The sequence below is a fragment of the Saccostrea echinata genome, unplaced genomic scaffold, assembly GCF_033153115.1.
Source record: "Saccostrea echinata isolate AGI-Se365-2 ecotype Australia unplaced genomic scaffold, CSIRO_AGI_Sech_v1 ptg000057l, whole genome shotgun sequence".
In the NCBI taxonomy this organism is placed as follows: Eukaryota; Metazoa; Mollusca; class Bivalvia; order Ostreida; family Ostreidae; genus Saccostrea; species Saccostrea echinata.
Genome location: NW_026889806.1, coordinates 8,429,910 through 8,449,766, shown reverse-complemented (window position 1 = coordinate 8,449,766; position 19,857 = coordinate 8,429,910). Strand labels below are relative to the sequence as shown.

At 33.3% G+C, this 19,857-nt stretch overlaps 1 protein-coding gene across 1 annotated transcript; it reads left to right on the top strand.

Moving 5' to 3' along the window:
• The first annotated feature begins 6,185 nt into the window (after positions 1 to 6,185).
• LOC133174111 (calpain-D-like) lies at positions 6,186 to 18,162 on the top strand. The gene is made up of 12 exons (XM_061309152.1): positions 6,186 to 6,848; positions 7,221 to 7,414; positions 8,519 to 8,702; positions 11,072 to 11,216; positions 12,063 to 12,132; positions 12,573 to 12,695; positions 14,362 to 14,523; positions 15,138 to 15,299; positions 16,107 to 16,297; positions 16,778 to 16,932; positions 17,257 to 17,432; positions 17,982 to 18,162. The coding sequence occupies exons 1-12, from the start codon at positions 6,186 to 6,188 to the stop codon at positions 18,160 to 18,162; spliced, it is 2,406 nt and encodes an 801-aa protein (XP_061165136.1).
• Positions 18,163 to 19,857: the final 1,695 nt, after the last annotated feature.

The following is a 19,857-nucleotide window of genomic DNA, read 5'->3' as shown; positions in this document are numbered from 1 at the left end:
CTCAAAGGAAAGGATTTTTATGAAGACGAGGAATCCTGTATCAGATTATCTGTATGGTACATGTAATTCAAATTCAATTTGGTTGCTGGGAATATTAAAAATATTGAAAACTGAAGAATTTACTCCTTCGAAAGGGAACTATGAGTATTTCTGTTTCTTCAGAAGAAATGGAACACGTGGTATTTATAAATGTATATCTTGTCATTGGTCAACTAATTTATTTTGTTAAAAACAACCTAATTCTACACAAAATACTCCGAAGTTGATATTACAAAGTGGCTTAAGTTTCTCATTGACATTACATTGAATTGACTATGGATTTCTCCGGCCGTTTTCCCAATCACGAAAAAGCTAAGGGCAAATGACGGTGTGACCGATTGACAAGAGATTCTTACTCCTCTATGATACCTAATCCAATCTCTGATGTGGTTAGAGGTCCGTGTTTTATCTACTCACAATTTGTATCGTTGGATTTTTGAGGTTGATCACAGTTCGCCGTCTTTATATTCCTTTCTTCATATTTTCTTTGGAAAATATATATGCATATTAAGTTTTCAATCAATTTGTCTAGGCGTATTGAAATGTTAAGAGTGCTTGAAGTGATTACAAATTTATTAATACATTGCAAATTTCGATTTATTTGATTTTGGATCTAGGGACAGATATCCTAACTGCATAAAAATACCACAAAATCAGAAGATTTCAGTGTCAAAGTCGTGCTCCTTTGTCGTTTCTGAGAAATATATATCTGTTCGATTTCTACCATCCATATAACTTTTGTTTCACATAGTTATTTCGTTCAAGTGATGAAGTATTCTCAAGTCAGCATAAATTTTAGACTACCATGAGCTAACTTTTATCACATCCTAGAAAGTTAAGGTAACTATCTTGAATTCACGATATTCTCAACAACACTTCTTAGTATTCTCTACGGTGGCATATTTCTGCCTTCTACATGAAAGATAAATTATGTTAACATGCAACATAATTATGTAGACATGCGACTTATTTATGTCAACATGCAAAATAATTATGTTGACATGCAAGTTACCAATCTCTTAAGTACGGAAAGGTATCGTGTTGTTGCATTAGAACGCGATATATTGTTATAAAAATATTGTCAAATACAATTACTTCAAAGTTTGGCAATTTATTTATGACATCAATTTGTAATGGAGGACACTTTTTGACATGTTTTGGACGACTTATACACTAAAATCTATCAAAGTCAAATTTCTCAATGTCGCACTAAAATAATGCATATAAATTATGCCGTTCAAATTCATATCGCAGACATTACTGCGAGGTATCGCAGATATTATTCCAACAGATTATATATGATGACTTCATGTAGACGACTTACTTAAATCATAGGAGATACCGTATATACTCGCATATAAGTCGATCCGCCTATAAATTCGACTTTTCCACTCGACGAGCAGTTTTGAGGCTGTTTACGGAGACTAAAGAAAACCATGTATGGTTGTGTAGATAAATTATCGTAGAAAACATAGGTATAAACAGTTTGTCAGTGTATTTCCTCTGAAAGTGTAAATGAGTGCGATTCTGGGGGAGGGGGGTACTCCGTGTAATTTGGAGTTAGATACCTTGTGTTATTATTATACTATGGGTAAAAAATTTATTACCGAAACAAGTGCCTGTGGGCTTTATCCTCTAAAATACCAGTTTTTCTATAACTCGCCTATAAATCGATCATAGAGTTTTGGACCAAAGTTTAACTCCCCCCCCCCCAAAAAAAAACGACTTATAGGCGAGTATATACGGTAAGTCAATAAAATTTGATCGACTTGTAACAGTAATTTGACATCAGATTTGTGAATGATGTCTAATGTTTTGAATCCATGTCTGTTAAAAAAAAAGAAATTCAAATAGTTATGAGGAGGGGAATAAAGAGCCCCAAAAGTTTTAATTCTTTGACTGAGAATTACAAAAAAAAAAATGCATACTTTACATGATCGAGATTTCATGCATTGGGTAATTAAAATGTTTCTCTCTATGAATAAACAAAAGAAATGTTTTTACAGTGTAAAACATATTAATGTTGGTAAACTTACTTATAACGCCGGTATACGACATCATACAAGCAAGATGCAACAGAATTATGTTGTCATGCGACTTATTTATGTCAGCACGCAAGGTAATTATGTTAACATGCAGAATATTTATGTCAACATGCGACTTATTTATGGAAACATGCAACATAATTATTTAGACATGCGACTTATTTATGTCAACATGCAAGATAATTATGTCAACATGCGAGTTATATTTTACCATGCAAGATGGTTATGTTAACATGCAACTTAATTATGTCAACATGCGACTTTTTTATGTCAACATGCGAATTATATTTTACCATGCAAGATGATTATGTTAACATGCAACTTACTAATGTCAACATGCGATTTATTTAAAATGTCAACATGTGAGTTATATTTTAACATGCAAGGTATTTATGTCAACATGCAAGATAATAAGTTGCATGACATCATACAAATCTCGTATGTTAACATAATTATCTTTCATGTTGACATAAATAAGTCGCATGTCTAAATAATTATGTTGCATGTTGAAATAAATAAGTCGCATGTCTACATAATTATCTTGCATGTTGAAATAAATAAGTCGCATGTCTACATAATTCTGTTACATCTTGCTTGTATAATGTCATATAATGGCGTAAGTAAGTTTACCAACATTAAAATTAGATTCTCTAGAAAGATTGGTAACTTGCATGTCAACATAATTATTTTGCATGTTGAGATAAATAAGTCGCATGTCTACATAATTATGTTGCATGTTAATAATATTTATCTTGCACTTAGGGGGCAGAAATATGCCACCATAACTAATAAAATTTAAAAAAAAATGCAAATAAAATTATATCAATTTGAAATCCATGTATGATAAATTTTATTTTTATGTATATTATGGTCATTTCCGGAATATTTGTAAAGATACTCAATTTAACAATAATCAATAAGTTACACGATAAGAAAAGTAGATACCACTACACTTCTGTATAGTATATATTGATTATGTATTTTAACAAAATCCAGGATTTCTTACTTTACTCAGGTTTCACTCTGTAAGCTCATGTGTTAGACCAAGAATACAAGGTAACAAATATAATCTAACATTGAAGGGAAGCACAAAAACTATGACATACTTATGTTAAGTAGGCTTCTTTTTAATTCCTAGATTCGGGTTACTTTTAGCTGAGTTTGTTTACATAGAAACTATACACCGAGGCTTTATCTTTGATTTCTTGAAGTCTATGGGCTGGATGAACAGTCCAGATCGCGGTGTCATTGATCCTTTTTAAAACGATACTAGCGCTAAACAAGTACTGATGAACGGAATTTTAAACCGAAAGTTAATTATTTTAAGGTACGTTTTTAACTTAAGTTTAAATACTTGAATAGACCACGAGATTGAAAGTAGGTACTAGTATCAAATTTAATCTTTTTATATTTTTTAGTGTGTTTAGTGGCATGTCTACTTAAAGTGAAGCAATATAAGCATGTATCTGGTTTCTAGCAATTTAGGTATTTCTTCATTGATAACTTAATTATATAACCGTTTCAGATGCTGCATGTGTGTCAATATGCCTATCCCCATACATTTTCAGGTCTCACTCGTGTGTAAGTGTCACTCAAGCGAAGAGACTGATTTGGTAGCTGAACACTGTAATGAGATTCTAGATAGGCTGGTACTAAACGCTTTAAAAATATACAGGAGAATACCTGATATAAAACACGGAAGTCAATAGGTAACCAGTATAGTAATATTAATAACGGTGATATATGACCAAGTTTCGTATGGAATACGAGTAAAGTCACTAAATTCTGAAACTTATGAACATTGTTCACACCTTCTGGTTAAAGCCGTAGAAGAGTGCTATTCAACAGTACAAGATCTGTTTGTTTGTATGTTGTTTAACGTCCCTCTTGAGAATTTTTCACTCATACGGAGACTCCACCACTTGCCGGTGGAGGGCTGCAAATTTTAACCTATGCTCGGCACTTATGGCCATTGAGCGGTGAGGAATCTTTTTCGTGCCAACAACTACTGCGACACGGAACCTTGGTTTATACAGTCTCATCCAAAGGACTAGTCTCCACATCCCGCAGTGGATTCGAACCCGCGACGTAAGGATCAACGGTTACCGCTGCGACTCTAGAGCATACGCTCTACCCACTGCGCCACGCGGGAGACTTCCAAGATCTATGAAAAAAGCGTACACTTATGTCTGAAAGTGTCTTTCATGATAAGACAGTAATTCCAAAGGTCACACTTTTCACGAGGAAGTGTTTGAATAAATTCTGCTTCATTGGAATATTAAAACAGGTCGGCTATAACAGAGCATAATTAGAGCTAATCGGAATTGCAAAAGCTTATTGGAAGACCTGCATGGTCTCCGAAGAGGACATAAATGTCGTCAATGAAGAATCCTTTTAATATTAACTTAGAGTACTTATGTGTAGAAACAGAGTGATTTTTAACAAAGTAATTTTGTTGGTTACCAATCACAAAGGTTCGACATCCATTTTTATTGAAGAAGCATTTGGTCTATAATATCAAAAAGCCTAGTTAAAAAAAAGAAATTTACAGTCTGTGATTGTGACTGGTGCCTCTGAATTCATTTACAATATTAATATTGTGAATGAATTCAGACTATTTCAGAGGCATAATTATTTCATATTATTTCATAATGAAGTGCTTCATTAAACAGTATTTGTTTTTGTGTGTTTCTTGTTAGAAACGATGTCTCAGTTATCTTTATTTGGATGAACTAGGCGAAAAAAAATGAGTCAGAAATAAAATTGGCTTCGCCCTTCTTGCACCATGTGTTTAAAATGTATTTACCTTCATACACAAAAAGACCGTATATTTTCTTAATCATTAAGAAAGGAAACACTTGGTATTTCATTTCCAATGAAAGACATCAAATTTGTTCATTGTGATAGTAGGTTGACAGCTTGTTTGCCGTCTTATATATGACTTAGAATGAATATCGATATAGAGATAAACTTTTATCATATATATACCCGTAGCGAAACAAAAAGACACCATAGAATCTTACACATCTGTTTCAATTTGAATTTTTCTCTCGAGAAAGACACCGATGGCAATCTAAACAAATAAACTCTATGATAAACGTGATGACTTCAAGTTTTCTATCGTCAAGCACCTGTTATTTATGTAGCAATATATCATTATCACCAGCATATGAACATGTCCTGTGCATGATAAATTTCTAAACCAAGCCAGGGTACAGACATATAAGTTGATGTTACAAAGTATCAACGTCTTGTTAAAGTCAACATTTCACAAATTCTACTGTCGATACCATGAGCTGGCTTGCAAATAAAACCTATCATGAGGTCATATGTTTACAAATGTTTTAATGCAAATTCTTAGGCCGTTTTATTCTCGATGAATTGTCTTCGGGTTATCCCTTTTAACCGGTGAAAACATAAAGAAAACAGCGAACGTTTACGTAAATAAGTTTAAAGTCAACAGTACGTTATTTCTGTGATCAATACAGTGACCTTGTTTGCAAATTTATACAATGCAAGTTAAGTCAAATATTAACTAACAAATTCTGAAACTATTATTTTCATTGAATTATCTATGCATTTTTCTGTTTGCCTGATCATGATAAGAAGCTCAAGGCAGAGGTGACCGTTGGAAGCTTACTTCTTCATGGCACCTGATTCCATCTTTGACGTTTTAGGACCCTTTATTGCTCTGCTTTAATTTATAATGATTAAATTGACTTTTAAGCAAGATTACTGTTATCTTTGCTTTTCATGTAAGGAAAACACAAGGTATTGTCTATTATGAATATATAAAATATTTGAAAACACCCCTTTTAACCCCCTAGGCGATGAAAGACTCCAGAAACGTGATATGTGCCTCAATTTTGAATTCCTTGATTTATTTATCATACCTAATTGAAGAGTCTGTAACCACCAAAATACTGGATATATGGGATATATAATACAGCTGGTACAGAAGAAAATGACCCTGAAATTTACACGTTTTTATCGGTACCTATTTATCAAAGATAAAATAGATAAATAGTTTTACTCAATTTTTATTTTCTATTGCTTTGTGCAGGCACGGATTTGATTCTATCAGCTGACTTCAGAGATTAAATGGATAAAACAGACAAAAACTTTTGGACGTGCAGTAAATGTACATATCACAATGTCGTCACAGATCGATCTTGTAAGATGTGTGATGGTAGTAGATCTACTTCGGAACTCGATACGAAGAAATATTGGAGCTGCGAAAAATGTACTTTACGTAACTCAATACATAATACTTTTTGTGAAGTTTGTGGATTTAAAAGAGACGCTGCTAATTCTGAGCCAACAGAAAACAAAAGAAAGACACCTGTGTCTGAATCAAAAGTGACTAGAACTCCTAAATCTGCAGATAAACAAGAATCAGACAAGAAAGTTAGAGAGGATGGTGCTAAAACTTCACCTGAGAGTACGGCTGCCAGTAAAACAACTAATAGCTTGGAGAACAAGAAAGTTCAAGGAAAGCAGCAGGAAAAAGAAAAGAGACTAAAGTCGTCAGGGGAAAACGACAAAACAGCAGAGAGTTGGTCATGTTCACAATGTACATACAGAAACACACTGAATAAGCCAGTCTGCCAAATGTGTGGTAGTCATAAAGCACAAAAGAAACACATCGAGTCAAAACTCACATTATCTATCAGACAGCCGAGCTCAAAGATGGAAAATATTCGAAAACTGGAAGAAAATGAGGCGTCTAAACTCTTGCAAAACATTATTTTTTGCTGTTGGAAGGTAGAGATCAAACTTGCAGTATTTAATTAACCTATCTTTTTATTTATGATCGACTCAATCTGTCTGTACTATAGATATACTCATGGATCGAGATATTAGCATACATATAAGTAAAATACCTCCAACACAATTCAATCAACATCACCATCTTTGTATTAGGCATATATCATATCATATATTATGGTTTATTAAGATGCAAATTGCTAAACACACAAGACCGTTCCTGAATCCTGCTGTTGTGATTCTGTTGGAATGATAAAAAAGCCATTTCTTTAAGTCTACCAAGTTTTGAAAATTATGATTTATTTGGTATCTTTGGTTTACTTGAACAATAAAAAAATCCCAATTATATTTTATTATCATCCGATTCAGCACCACAATCACTTTATTGACGATTCCTTCCCGCCCATTTCAAGGTCCATATTTATCAATCAGGACAAACCCTTCATAAAGACTCCTATCCAATGGCTGCGACCAACAGAAATAGGGAATGAAAAGGACAAGTGGGAAGTGTGTAAGACCCCGTTACCAAATGACATCTCTCAGGGACAGCTGGGAAACTGTTGGTAAGTACAGACGCAGTAATCGGTTGTCTTTAGAGATATTAACAAATCAGATGCACTTTTTGTAACTCAAAATAGCAATCTATACGTATAATTATACACGTATAAGCAAATAACTTATCTAAAATATAAAATTTATGGCAAACTGACTCGCCAACTTCCCTTATTTATGTAGCAAAATACCCTTGTCACTTGCATATGGGGTTTATATCTATCAGTAGATTCGATACGCAACAGCATGCTCCACGTACGAGCAGTTTCTAAAACGAGGCAAACTACTGACTAACAAGTTGATGAAACAAGGATATCAAGTCTCGTTTAAAGTCATCATTTTGCAAGTTCTATGGTAGATACAATGACTTTGTTAGCAAATACAATCTATCAATAAGTCAAATACTGACTGACGTTTTTCATTGTTAGGCCATTATTTACACACGGAATTGTCTACGAATTTTTTCCATTTTCTGGATCATGACAATGGTCACACGACGGATGTGCCCGGTGGACAGGGGATGCTTACTCCGCCATGACACCTGATCCCACCTCTGATATTTTTCAGAGGTCTCTGTTTGCTCTGCTCCTGATTTGTATTGTTTCATTGGACCTTTAAGTTTAATTACTGTTCATTATCCTCATATTTCATTTGTACAACGTCTTAAAATTGATATTTTAAAAAGATTACACTGAGACCTCTATCCCCTTTGTTATATTATATGTAATGAAATATATGGAGATAACGAACAGTAGTCAAGCTCAAAAGTCATGCATTAAACATTACAAATAGGAGCAGAGCAAACACGGACCTCTAAGACATCAGAGGTGGGATCAGGTGCCATGGAGGAGTGAGCATCCCCTGCCGACCGGTCACACCCGCCGTGTGCTCCTTGTCATGATCGAGAAATAACGGAAAAATCCTTCGAAAATTCAGTGTGTAAATAATGGCCTAACAATAAGAATGAAAAACGTCAGCCAGCATGTAACTGACACGTTTGAAATTTGTTATGTACAATTCCTTTTATGAAAATGATCTGCGTAGCTTTAGAGGAAATCAAGATTGGTTGTCTTTTGATTTCGCCCATTTTCACAAACAATTTTTCTTCGTTCCAGGTTTCTTAGTGCCTTAGCCGTGTTGGCGGAGCGTCCAGAACTCGTAAAGAACATCATTCTGACCAAAACCTACTGTCCACAAGGGGCCTACCAGGTCCGTCTCTGTAAGGACGGTATATGGCAGATCGTCCTAATTGATGACCTTTTGCCTTGTGATAACCATAAACGGCTGGTCTTCTCTCAGGTCTGTGACTGTGAAGCAGGTTTCCAAGTAGATTAAAGTTAGGAGAATTCAATATGAGATATCAGTATTTCGATTTTTTTTATATAAAAGAGATGATAGGTGAACTGAGTTTTTCTTGTTTTACCTCAGGTTATAATGAATTATTTTAAAATTTTACTTCAATTTTTTTTATTGTAGATTTTTCTTAAAAGCACGACCTGAATATTGAAGTAGTTAATATATTCCCTTTTCTCCTTTACAAGTATTGTGCAATGACTTAAATCAAACAAAAGCGCCTAAGACTGGATATGATACTTTCATTCCATTAATTTTTTAAGAACACATTTTCTTAGTGATAGACCTCCAATGCAACCTTCTCACATTCCAAAAAATAGTAAGCGTTTAAATATAACATTGAAATAGTTATGTTGTATGATCATTTGTGAACAGCAAAATAACTTCTCTTCTTTAGATGTTTAGCTCACATGGATTAACGTTTTATTCATATTCTTGCCTCAAGGACTAGGCAGGGGAGGGGGGCACTTTGGCAACGCACTTTGAAAAAATTACGCACTTTGAAACAATTTTTCAAAGTGCGTTAAAATTGGGACAAAAACAAAGTACTTTGAAAATATTTTTCAAAGTGCGTTAAATTTGGGACAAAATCAACGCACATTGAAATTTTTTTTTCAAAGTGCGTTAAGAGTGTACATCAAAATTTTTTACCATGGAAACACTTAACGCACTTTGAAAAATATGTAGGAAAACAAAAATTCTGGACTTAGATTTTAGTAATAAACAGTATTATTTTGTTATATTTCTTTCGAAAAACTGACGAATTAAGTTTGTAAAAGAAGGACAGTTTTTCTGGTAAGCGATGTAGTTCTTGTACCTTTGAATGATAAAAATTTCATTCAGATCTCAACTATTGTTTTTAAAAATAAAATGTTGAACTACATGGGATTTTGAAAAACTACTGATCATGTTAGCTATATAGCCCGTTGGTTGTCTGTTTAATATTCCGCCGAGCTGCATAACTTTTATTCAAAATGTATCAACAATCATTCCTCAGAAGAAAAAAAACCCGCATTTACAGGGTAATTAAGACATGCTTTTTGACATGTCTAGCCTTTATATAATATCAAATTACAGATTTAGAGAGTAATCTGACTGCATAACGTTTGCTTAATATAAGATTTATTTTAGAAAAAGTTATTAGTGAAAGAGGTAAAAATTTCAGTCGAGTGAGTAATGTGGCTAGGGTTTATTTTTCTTACTATCAAATAAATGAGTCAACCATTGATTCATGCATGTTCACAACAGATAGATAGATGAATATGGTAGATTGATAGATAGATGGATAGTTTAGAGAGAGAGAGAGAGAGAGAGAGAGAGAGAGAGAGAATTTTCATGGTATGGATAAATCATAATTGCTCCCTTTTCCCTAAGAAAAATGCGATGCTTTAAGTCACTTATAGACCCCTTCATCTACCGAACTTATTACAGACTGGATAAAGTAAAAAAAGAAACGAAATTGGGCTATTAAACAATCATTCCTCAATTATTTATAAAAGACCCATTTCCCTTTTATAACATTTAACCTTTGGGAAAAAGGTAACATCTAAAAATCTTTTAAAAGTCTATACCTCTGATCCTGAAGTGACGTCGTCAAGAAATGTTATCCAACTAGGTTCAAATAATTATTTATCATACCTAAAATTTTCAAGAATATTGACCAGGCCGTGCACATTTTTTTTCAAAGTGTGTTAATATGGTCGATATAAATGCACTTTGAAAAGACTTTTTTTTTTTCAAAGTACGTTAACTTGGTCCCAATTTTAATGCACTTTGAAAAAAAAAAATTCAAAGTGCGTAATTTTTCAAAGTGCGTTGTAACAGGCACACTTGGCGAGAAAAATGCTATAAGAATTAGCTGTCATAATATTACGATTTATCACAAGGGGCCCATGGAGGCTTTGACAGGTCGACAGGGGGTTCGTACCCCTCAATGACACCTGATCCCGCATCTGTTGTTCCCAGAGGCCTGTTTTTGCCCTTCTGTTAATTTTATATTATTTATTTAGAGCTTGATCACTGATCTTAATATTTTGACGCATATGCATAAACCGAGATTCAGTGTACTGTAAATAATTTTTTGTTCCTGAGAACTTTATTTTCGCTAATTTATGCGACACTGTTCTCCCCCAAAAATCATTCGCCTTTATAATTGTATTACTGGATATATTTTTTTTATAACTATAGACAGAATAATGATTTTTTGCTTACTTATAAATACCGAAATTTTTTTTGCGAAACAAGTGTCGCGAACATTTTGTAATCTCCAGTATTTTATACATGTATATATCTTATGATCATATATGTATTTGCAGGCTAAAGGACGACAACTTTGGGTCCCCTTGATAGAGAAAGCCATGGCCAAGGTACATGGAAATTATGAAAATCTGGCAGCAGGAAGGTGTATAGAGGGTCTAGCTACCTTAACAGGTGCCCCCTGTGACATCATAAAATTACAACGTAAGCATCCGATAGGAAAAATAAAACATATCAATATTTGTGAAATGTAGATAAGCTTTTAAGCACACTATAAATAAACAATTAGTTTTAATTTATATCTAAATGTTTTTTTTTTTTAAATTTTTTTTTTATTTATATTTTCTCATATTAAACAAAGTGATGGTAAATAAGCATCTTTACATTTATAAGATACTCACACACGGTACGCTCACTCACTCACATAATCCACATCCATTATTCGCACTTCTTATATAGTCAAAAATACATGTAATAAATACAGTTTGTCACTTTTTCCTCTTTAACCTTGTACATATATTTTACTACAGATTGCTGTGCCTTTTGTAAGAATGAAAGTGAAACAATACAACATGTATTTATATTTTGTAATGATATTTTGCCATTGTGGAGTAGTCTTAGCCAACATATATATACAGAACTACTTCAATAAGGATTGGATTTAATTTTAACAATGTCATATTAGGGGAGATTCCTTTCTCAAAAAATAACAGAATTGTAAACTTTGTTATATTATTCACAAAACAGTATATCTTTACTTGTTTGATGCAGAAGAAAAAGCCAAATTTCAGTGCTGTCATGTGTCATCTAAGAGTCAAATACAATGTTGAAAAATTTGTATCAATCCAAAAGAATAACATTTTTAATTTTAATTCCATATGGTCTTCATGGAAACCAGTTTTTGATGAGTGACAGTTCAAATTATTTTATTTCTTATTTTTTTTCTCTTATTTTTTGTTTATCCTTAAAATGTCTTTTAAAAGAATATGTATATTTTATATCTAAATGTTGTTTATGTGTAAAGTTTACATGTTGAGCTTTTCAATCCAGCTAGATCACAGAAAAGAGACGTAGACCCTAACTTAATCTGGGCCAAACTTCTCAGCTGTAGGGAGTCAGGGTAGGATCTACCATAGACTGTTTCTTTTCAATGACAGGATTAAAAAATCGGGTCTTAAGACTTTTACTGAAAGAGTCAGTTAAGCGTTCTTCCACAAAATTATGTAAATGCTACATTTCTCACCTCTGATATTTGTAAAGGTCTGTGTTTGCTCTACTCCAAATCTGTATTGTTTGACAGAGCCTTGAGCTTGATAACTGTTCGTTATCTTTATATTTTATTTTTGAGAAAAAAATTCCCATGCCAATAATTATGGATTTCTCAACGATTTTTCAAAATTAAATATGAAGATAACGAACAGAAATCAAGGTTTAAGGTCCATTGAAACAGTACATATTTGGAGCAGAGCAAACATGGACCTCTAAAAACATCAGGGGAAATTTTTTTAAGATAATAAATCATTCAAAGTGTTCTGCCATTTTCTTTTGTTGTATTTATAGATTTTTGATGGGGGTCTCCTGCGGGGGTAACGATAAGACAGAAGACAAGGTCTACAAGCGGAAAGGACTGCTAGCTCAGCACGCCTACTCCATTCTGGATGTCAAGGACATTGACGGAAATAAGTAAACTAAAATAATATTTGTTTTATCAGTAACACAGTAACTTTCTTTTTTATAATTATCTTAATTTTCTTTTAGATTAAGTTTCATAAAAGTCCTTACAAACAAAGATTTATATACCTGGTTCAAGTAAATGTTCTACGAAGCCTCTTTCTTTACTCCTCACTAAAACATTAACAGCAGTGAAGGAAAAACTTCAGGATTACCCTAAAACAATACATTCGAGAAGTGGTGTAAATCAGATGTGGATACCTTAAAACTCCAAGGAACTTTTAGAAAATTTGAAATCACAAAATTTTACCAAAATCAATAACAGCAAAATGTAGGACTTTTCAACACTTTATACATGTACAACCATTCCTGACGATAAATTAAAGTCCAGGCGTTTTGACATCGTAGACAGCCACTTTTTCAATTAAAACGGAACTCGTTATCTTGTAATCGGTTATTTACAAAATTATCTTGTTAAAACATTCTGATTGTAAGCACAGATACTCTAAAGTTGATATCAAAAATATGCTTAAGTTTCTGATTGACAATATATATCTAGTTTTTGGAGATCAAATCTTCCAACAATCTGCTGGAATTTCCATGCCCTGTTATTAGCAGACCTATTTTTTATTCATATGAAGACTCTTGCTGCAGCCTTAAACTCGACATTAACAATGGTTACTTACATTCATATATCCCAGCGAACTTGAAAGAAAAGATACCAAAGAGTCTGACACGTCTGTTTCATATCTGAATATTTTACTAGAAAAAGACGTAATTGGTAACCTAAGAACAAAACTTTATGATAAACGTGATGGAATCCAGCTTTTCCATTGTCATCTTCCCTTAGTTATGTAACAACATACCCTTATCACTTGCATATGGGGTTAATATTCCCAGTTTATTCGATAGGCAAGAGCATGCTCCATATACGAGCAATTTCTCAAACGAGGCAAGCTATTGACAAACAAGTTGATGAAACAAGGATATCAACAGTCTCGTTAAAAGTCATCAGTTCGCGAGTTCTAAGGGCGATGCAATGACCTTTCAGGAAATACAAATGCAATCGATCATTAAGTCAAATGCTGGCTGACAGTTATTATACTACTTGTTAGGTCATTACATTAATTAAACAATGAATTGTCAACGAGTTTTCCGTTTTCCCAATCATGACAATGAGCACACGGCGGGTGTGACCGGTCGACGGAGGATGATTACTAGGAAAATAACTCTTCAGAGCAAATGTTTTTTGTTGATTTACCCGACTTTTATAAATATTATCTATCCTTCATTGCACCTGATCCCATCCCCAATGTTTATAAAGGTCCGTGTTTGCTCTGCTCCAAATTTGTATTGTTTCAATGGACTTTTGAGATTGATTTCTGTACGTTGTCTTCATATTTCATTCCGGGTTGGTGTATTCTTTCTCAAATGAAGTTTATTTCATGCCCTTAATCAGAGAGAAGAAAAAAATGGTGGAGGAATAATCATACATTAATATTAATGACTTTCTAAATTGTATATTTACTCTATTTGCAATGTTTGCGAAAACCAGAATTAAAAATAACAAATTATGGCTGCATGATCTAATTACTATAAGCACTTGTTTCGTTCAATTCTCTTCAAGTTTACGTAATATATGAATATTTTTTTATATCCTTAAGTTTATTCTATACAGGTTGTTAAGGTTACGCAATCCATGGGGAAGGTTTTCTTGGAACGGGGATTGGAGTGACAACTCCACCAAGTGGGCCAACATTAGTACCCGGGCGAAACAGGATCTGATGTTGTATGGGGAAAAATCAGGCGTCTTTTGGATATCAATTGAAGATGTTCTGAAGTATTGAAACAAAATCATGTATTTTGTATTTTTTTTTGAAACATGTGCGAATTATAATGAAGAAAGCACACAACAAATTGTATAACCATAATATCTAATGCCAAACCATTAGAATTTATTTTTATCATATGTTTTCACTGTTTATTATCTATATGATGACTTTCACTATACACCTTTGCTTTATGAAAACGGTACATATGACTGATATCCATTTAAGAAATAAGGTATCGTTTTTAAACATCTACCAGGATACAATTACGGGTTGGTCACGAGATCAAATTCCATAAAGCCTGAACTGCTTTATGGTAAATTTGATCTTGTACCAACCCGTATTTATATCCCGATAGATGTTTTAAAATGATACTTTATTACTTACATGTATATTTACATTTATGACTTATTCTTATTTTATATTTTGCCTGATTAAAATTTTTAACGCGTGAATTTTTTTATTTTTCAAACTGTAATTTACAGGAAAGTCCTATCTTTATATTAAGTAATAAAACAAATAGAAGGATCTTTTAAGTTTGATTATCTGAACTTATCAAAAAATACGCCATATATGACTTTAAATAACCAGCAATGATAAATGATGTTATCATTTTTTGATTTAGATACTTTGACAGTGTAGAGATATGTAAGATTCGTCCTGATTGGAGAGAAATCCGATTGGAGGGAATATTCCCAACCAATGCGAGTGAGGTTTTCAAAATGGTGAAGTTGACTGTGTCCAAAACTACAGAGGTTGAAGTTGGTGTGTTTCAGAACGGTGTCAGGTATGAGGCTTAGAGTGAACTACATTGACTGTCAGAATTCTTCAATCAGAAAGATTCTCAATGTCAAAAAATATTTCCATATAATTTAATTCTGGTTGTAACGCGCAATTTCATCGGATAACAAATAGTTTATATCATATAAGCTGTGTTGCATATGTCACAAATACTTAGTTCTAAAACGTATCAATACGCTTGGCATTACATTTAAAATTTGTAGGAATTGACGGTATTTTTGAAAGAAAAATACCCATATTCTTTACTCTTACTGGAAGGAAATTAAATTTTAAGGAATAAATTTAATTTTCCCCAAATGATACTTGTATAACCAAGGCTGGATAAATTTTACTTCTTTTTTTTTTATAAACAGCTTTATATGAACTGTCCTATCCGGGTTTTATTACAGTATAACTTGAGTAGCTATTAAATTCATTCCTTAAATAAATAAATGTTTATCTTTTCTGAATTAAGGATACATAACACAAGTTTCTATGTAATTCTATACAAGATTTTGAACACATTTTTAACATTGTGATAAAATCTTGCCAAATCCTCCCACTTTACCTCGCAAACATTTGTATTCAGGTTACCTATTTGAATATATATCTATGGGAAATATTGCTGATTTCTGAAATAAAGTTTGTTTTTGTTATTTATCCTTAAGCAGGTTTGATGAGTTTTTGGACAAAGTATATCCAAAAGAGCAGGCAAAATAGTACAGCGATTGTCTTACATGGTGATCAATTTTCGCACACAAATTTTAAAAAAAGCCCTGTGTCCTGGTGACTTCTATTTAATTACCTCTTATAGGGGCAGTAAAAATAAAAACCTCGCTGATCTTTGTGCGTTGATCCTCCGGGATTCCCCTGATGGTGTCCAGACTTTTGGATCCCTAGTGGCATGCAGCAATCGTCAGATCAAAAGTTTTGGGGGCTGTAACACAATGCTGGAACCAGGGGAATATGTTGTGCTACCTCTGTCGTTCAACAACTTTAATTTGTGTAAGTATATAAAGGTGCATTATGCCTCATCTAACAATAAGTCTTGACCCTTTTGTGAATAGGATAATGAGGAATAAGTTGAATTTATTCATATGATAACAGTTTCTTCATAAGGTCCCAATTTTAATGATGAAGACAGAGAGAAATAATAAGAGGTAATCTGTAACCTGAAACTCTCGTTCATTGTCATTTTATTTTTGCTGAAGTGATGCCTTAAGATTCTGATATACTAAGTGACAGGTGAAGATAACGAACAGTGATCGATCTCAGAAAAATTATATAGACTTCTTTAATTTTTGGTTAATATTTTGCATTTTACCATTCGCAAGAACCCTATATATTAAAACTCTTCTTCAGTAAATGAAAATAAAGGAAAGCGATAGACAGCTCTTTTTATCCAGGTCAGGAATCAGAAAAAAAGCTTCATTTATAAATATTTTCTGATTACATTTTGAAAGTCAGCAAAATCTGTATTTTTAGCTACGAAGCCTAAGGACAGATCCAGCTATGTAGTGTCTATCCATAGTTCTAAAAAAATAATGGTGGAAGAGATTGAAACCCGGATGCAGAAATACGAGTACACTCTGGCTGATGCCATAATACAGCTCACTCTGTCCAAGGGAAAGAGAGAGAGAGTAAGTTTTACATATAAAGATAAGTACGCAGTCATGAGTAATTAATTGGTGTGTAAGAGAAGGGAAAAGAAAGTTCTAATAAACAGCAGAAAACACTTCTCATAGCTATAATTATACAAAGCGTTGTGAAGGGAAAGAGATGATGAATATAACAGCCAGGGCAAACAAAGATTCTGTAAAAATAAATCAAAAGGAAATGAAAGTTTTCTTTTTTAAAATTCCTTTCGTCAGAAATGTGATGCTAATCATTGCAAATAAAAAAAGTACCATTTTACTTTAGGCCAAATTGATAATTTTAAATACGGTATGCAATTTGATTTTTAGGTATGTGATAAAGTCTCTATTTACTCACTGTATCAATGGTGTGGTTGTATCATTATGATTGAAAATCGCTGTAGTAATCAGAGTTTCCATATAAAGTATGACTGTTCAAAGAGCACTAATGTGGTGTCCACTCGTGGTAGCCTCACCACTCTTGACTCCATCCCTCCACTACACAGGTAAGTGTGATTGTGTGGATAGTTCTAATGTGGTGTCTACTCGTGGTAGTCTCACTACTCTTGACTCCATCCCTCCACTACACAGGTAAGTGTTATAGACAGTGCTAATGTGGTGGCCACTCGTGGTAGTCTCACCGCTGTTGACTCTTTTCCCTCCACTACACAGGTAAGTATGATTGTGTAGACAGTGCAAATGTGGTGTCCACTCATGGTAGTCTCACCACACTTGAATCAATCCCTCCACTACACAGGTAAGTGTGATTGTAGACAGTCCTACTGTGATGTCACTCTTGGTAGTCTCGCCACTCGCTTTTCTTCACACTGGTAATTTAAGACAGCTGTAAGGCGGTGTCCACTGTAGTAGACTTACTTTATATTAATTTAAAGAATCCATCATTGAATAGTTAGATGTAATATTTTGCTCTTTTGTAAATTCAGAATTAGAAATATGAATTTGATATTGTTTTATTATTAGATTAAAGAAGAATTATGATTAATCGGATGGGTTTCCATTAAAAATAGAAACTAAAATTCGAATTTTTCCAACAGACAAGTGATAATGGTGCTGACTCATTTGGGAAGAAATGCATCCCACAATATTTCTCAGAGATTGACTTATTTCAAGCATAAGTCACCCACATTGCTGTCGGACTGGTCTGCAGAGGGAGTGAAGCACGTTCCACCACTTACACACCATGAAGAGGGACTACACGCTCCAAGACCTCTATAAACCACTTACACCATGTGGAGGGACTACACGCACTGAGGTCTTTATAAAACATTTACATCCCATGTAAAGGGATTTACGCTCCAAGACCTTTGCCTTTAAAAACCATATACACACCATGTAAAGAGACTACACCTGTATAAATTGAAATGAAATATGTGGAGACAACGAACGGTGTTCGAGCTCAAAAGTCCATTAAACATTACAAAATAAGAGCAGAGCAAACACGGAGCTCTAAGACATCAGAGTTGGGGCCATGGAAGAGTGAGCATCCCCTGCCGACCGGTCACACCAGCCGTGTCCTCATTGTCATGATCGGGAAATAACTGAAAAATGCGTCGACAATTCAGTGTGTACATAATGGCCTAACAATTAGTATGAAAAAAGTCAGTCAGCATTTGACTTAATGATAGATTGTATTTGATGACAAGGTCATTGTATCGACCATAGAACTTACGAATGATGTCTACAAGACTGCTGATATTTTTGTTTCATCAACTTGTTTGTCAATAGCGTACCTCGTATTAGAAATACGCTCTGGCGTATCGAATCAAAGTGTCATACATATTCATATGAGTAGAATATATACAAATTATCTAACACATTAAAGGATTAGAGACTATCATTATGTAAGTCGTATCGCTTGACTTTACTTTCGTGTTTGATATTTTTAAGACAAATTTTATTGAAAGATTTAAAAGTTTTTATCATTAAAGGAAGGTTGCATGTTTTCAAACGTTACAATTGACTAAGAATTCGAGTATTGTATCGAAGAGCATTATTATTGTGTATTCATTCTTGTATATAAGAAATTTTTTGTTCGCAATTTATACATGTACATATTCGAACCAATATTTCTCTTGGTAGAGGAATTGTTGTATTTCCGATTAACAATGTTCCTGTTTCAATAGTGCTATCTCTATAAAAAGTCTTCTTCAGCAGATTGAGAAAAGATACATTTTTGTTCTTAAAAAGGTTTGCTTGAGCAACAAGCCGATATTTATATTTATTTTTGATATATATTATTAGTATTACTTCTTTGTAAATTTAAAATCGAATTGCTTTAATGTTTTATACTTAGTTTACACTTAAATGTAAAGATATACAGTTATGATAACCGATGTTTTATTTCTAGTAAAATGATACCGATATACTAAATTAAATTGGCGCATTATAGATTTTTGAGTATTTGTTATTGGATGGTTGGTAAGGTTTATATACTTGAAAGTCAATCTAGTAAGGAATTGGGATTTAACTTTTATGTGAATAAACAAAAAAATCCGTCTCGACTACTGGCTTTAGATGAAAAAGTTGAGTTTTCTTGTCAGGAGTAAGTCGTTAATATGTCGATTTTAAAAAGTAAAAATATTAACAAATTGCAGCAGTCATTTTCACTTGAAATCTTACTACTTAAGTAGAATTTGACATCCCTTACTTTACTTTATTTTTGATCTGATGAACTGATTACTCAAGAGAGTTTTTTTCCGATCAGGCATCATCAGGAAGTGTAGATTCTATTTTGTTCAAAACGTGATAGGGTAGGGCGACATTGGGTGACCAGTATATTACATATGAATATGTAGGACAATTTTGATTTAAAAAATCTTCTCAAAAAAAAAAAAAAACAAAGCCATGATTGAGTCATATATACAAGAAACCATGCTCGGGTAGTGTAGATTCAACTTATTCAAATCATGC

What these genes read in the sequence shown, in the direction of transcription:
- LOC133174111 (XM_061309152.1), top strand. Translation starts at nt 6,186, where the DNA reads ATGGATAAAACAGACAAAAACTTTTGGACGTGCAGTAAATGTACATAT. An exon ending in AACGGCTGGTCTTCTCTCAG is followed by an intron (nt 8,703 to 11,071) that starts GTCTGTGACTGT and finishes ATGTATTTGCAG; the next exon opens with GCTAAAGGACGACAACTTTG. An exon ending in CCAAGGGAAAGAGAGAGAGA is followed by an intron (nt 16,933 to 17,256) that starts GTAAGTTTTACA and finishes TTTGATTTTTAG; the next exon opens with GTATGTGATAAAGTCTCTAT.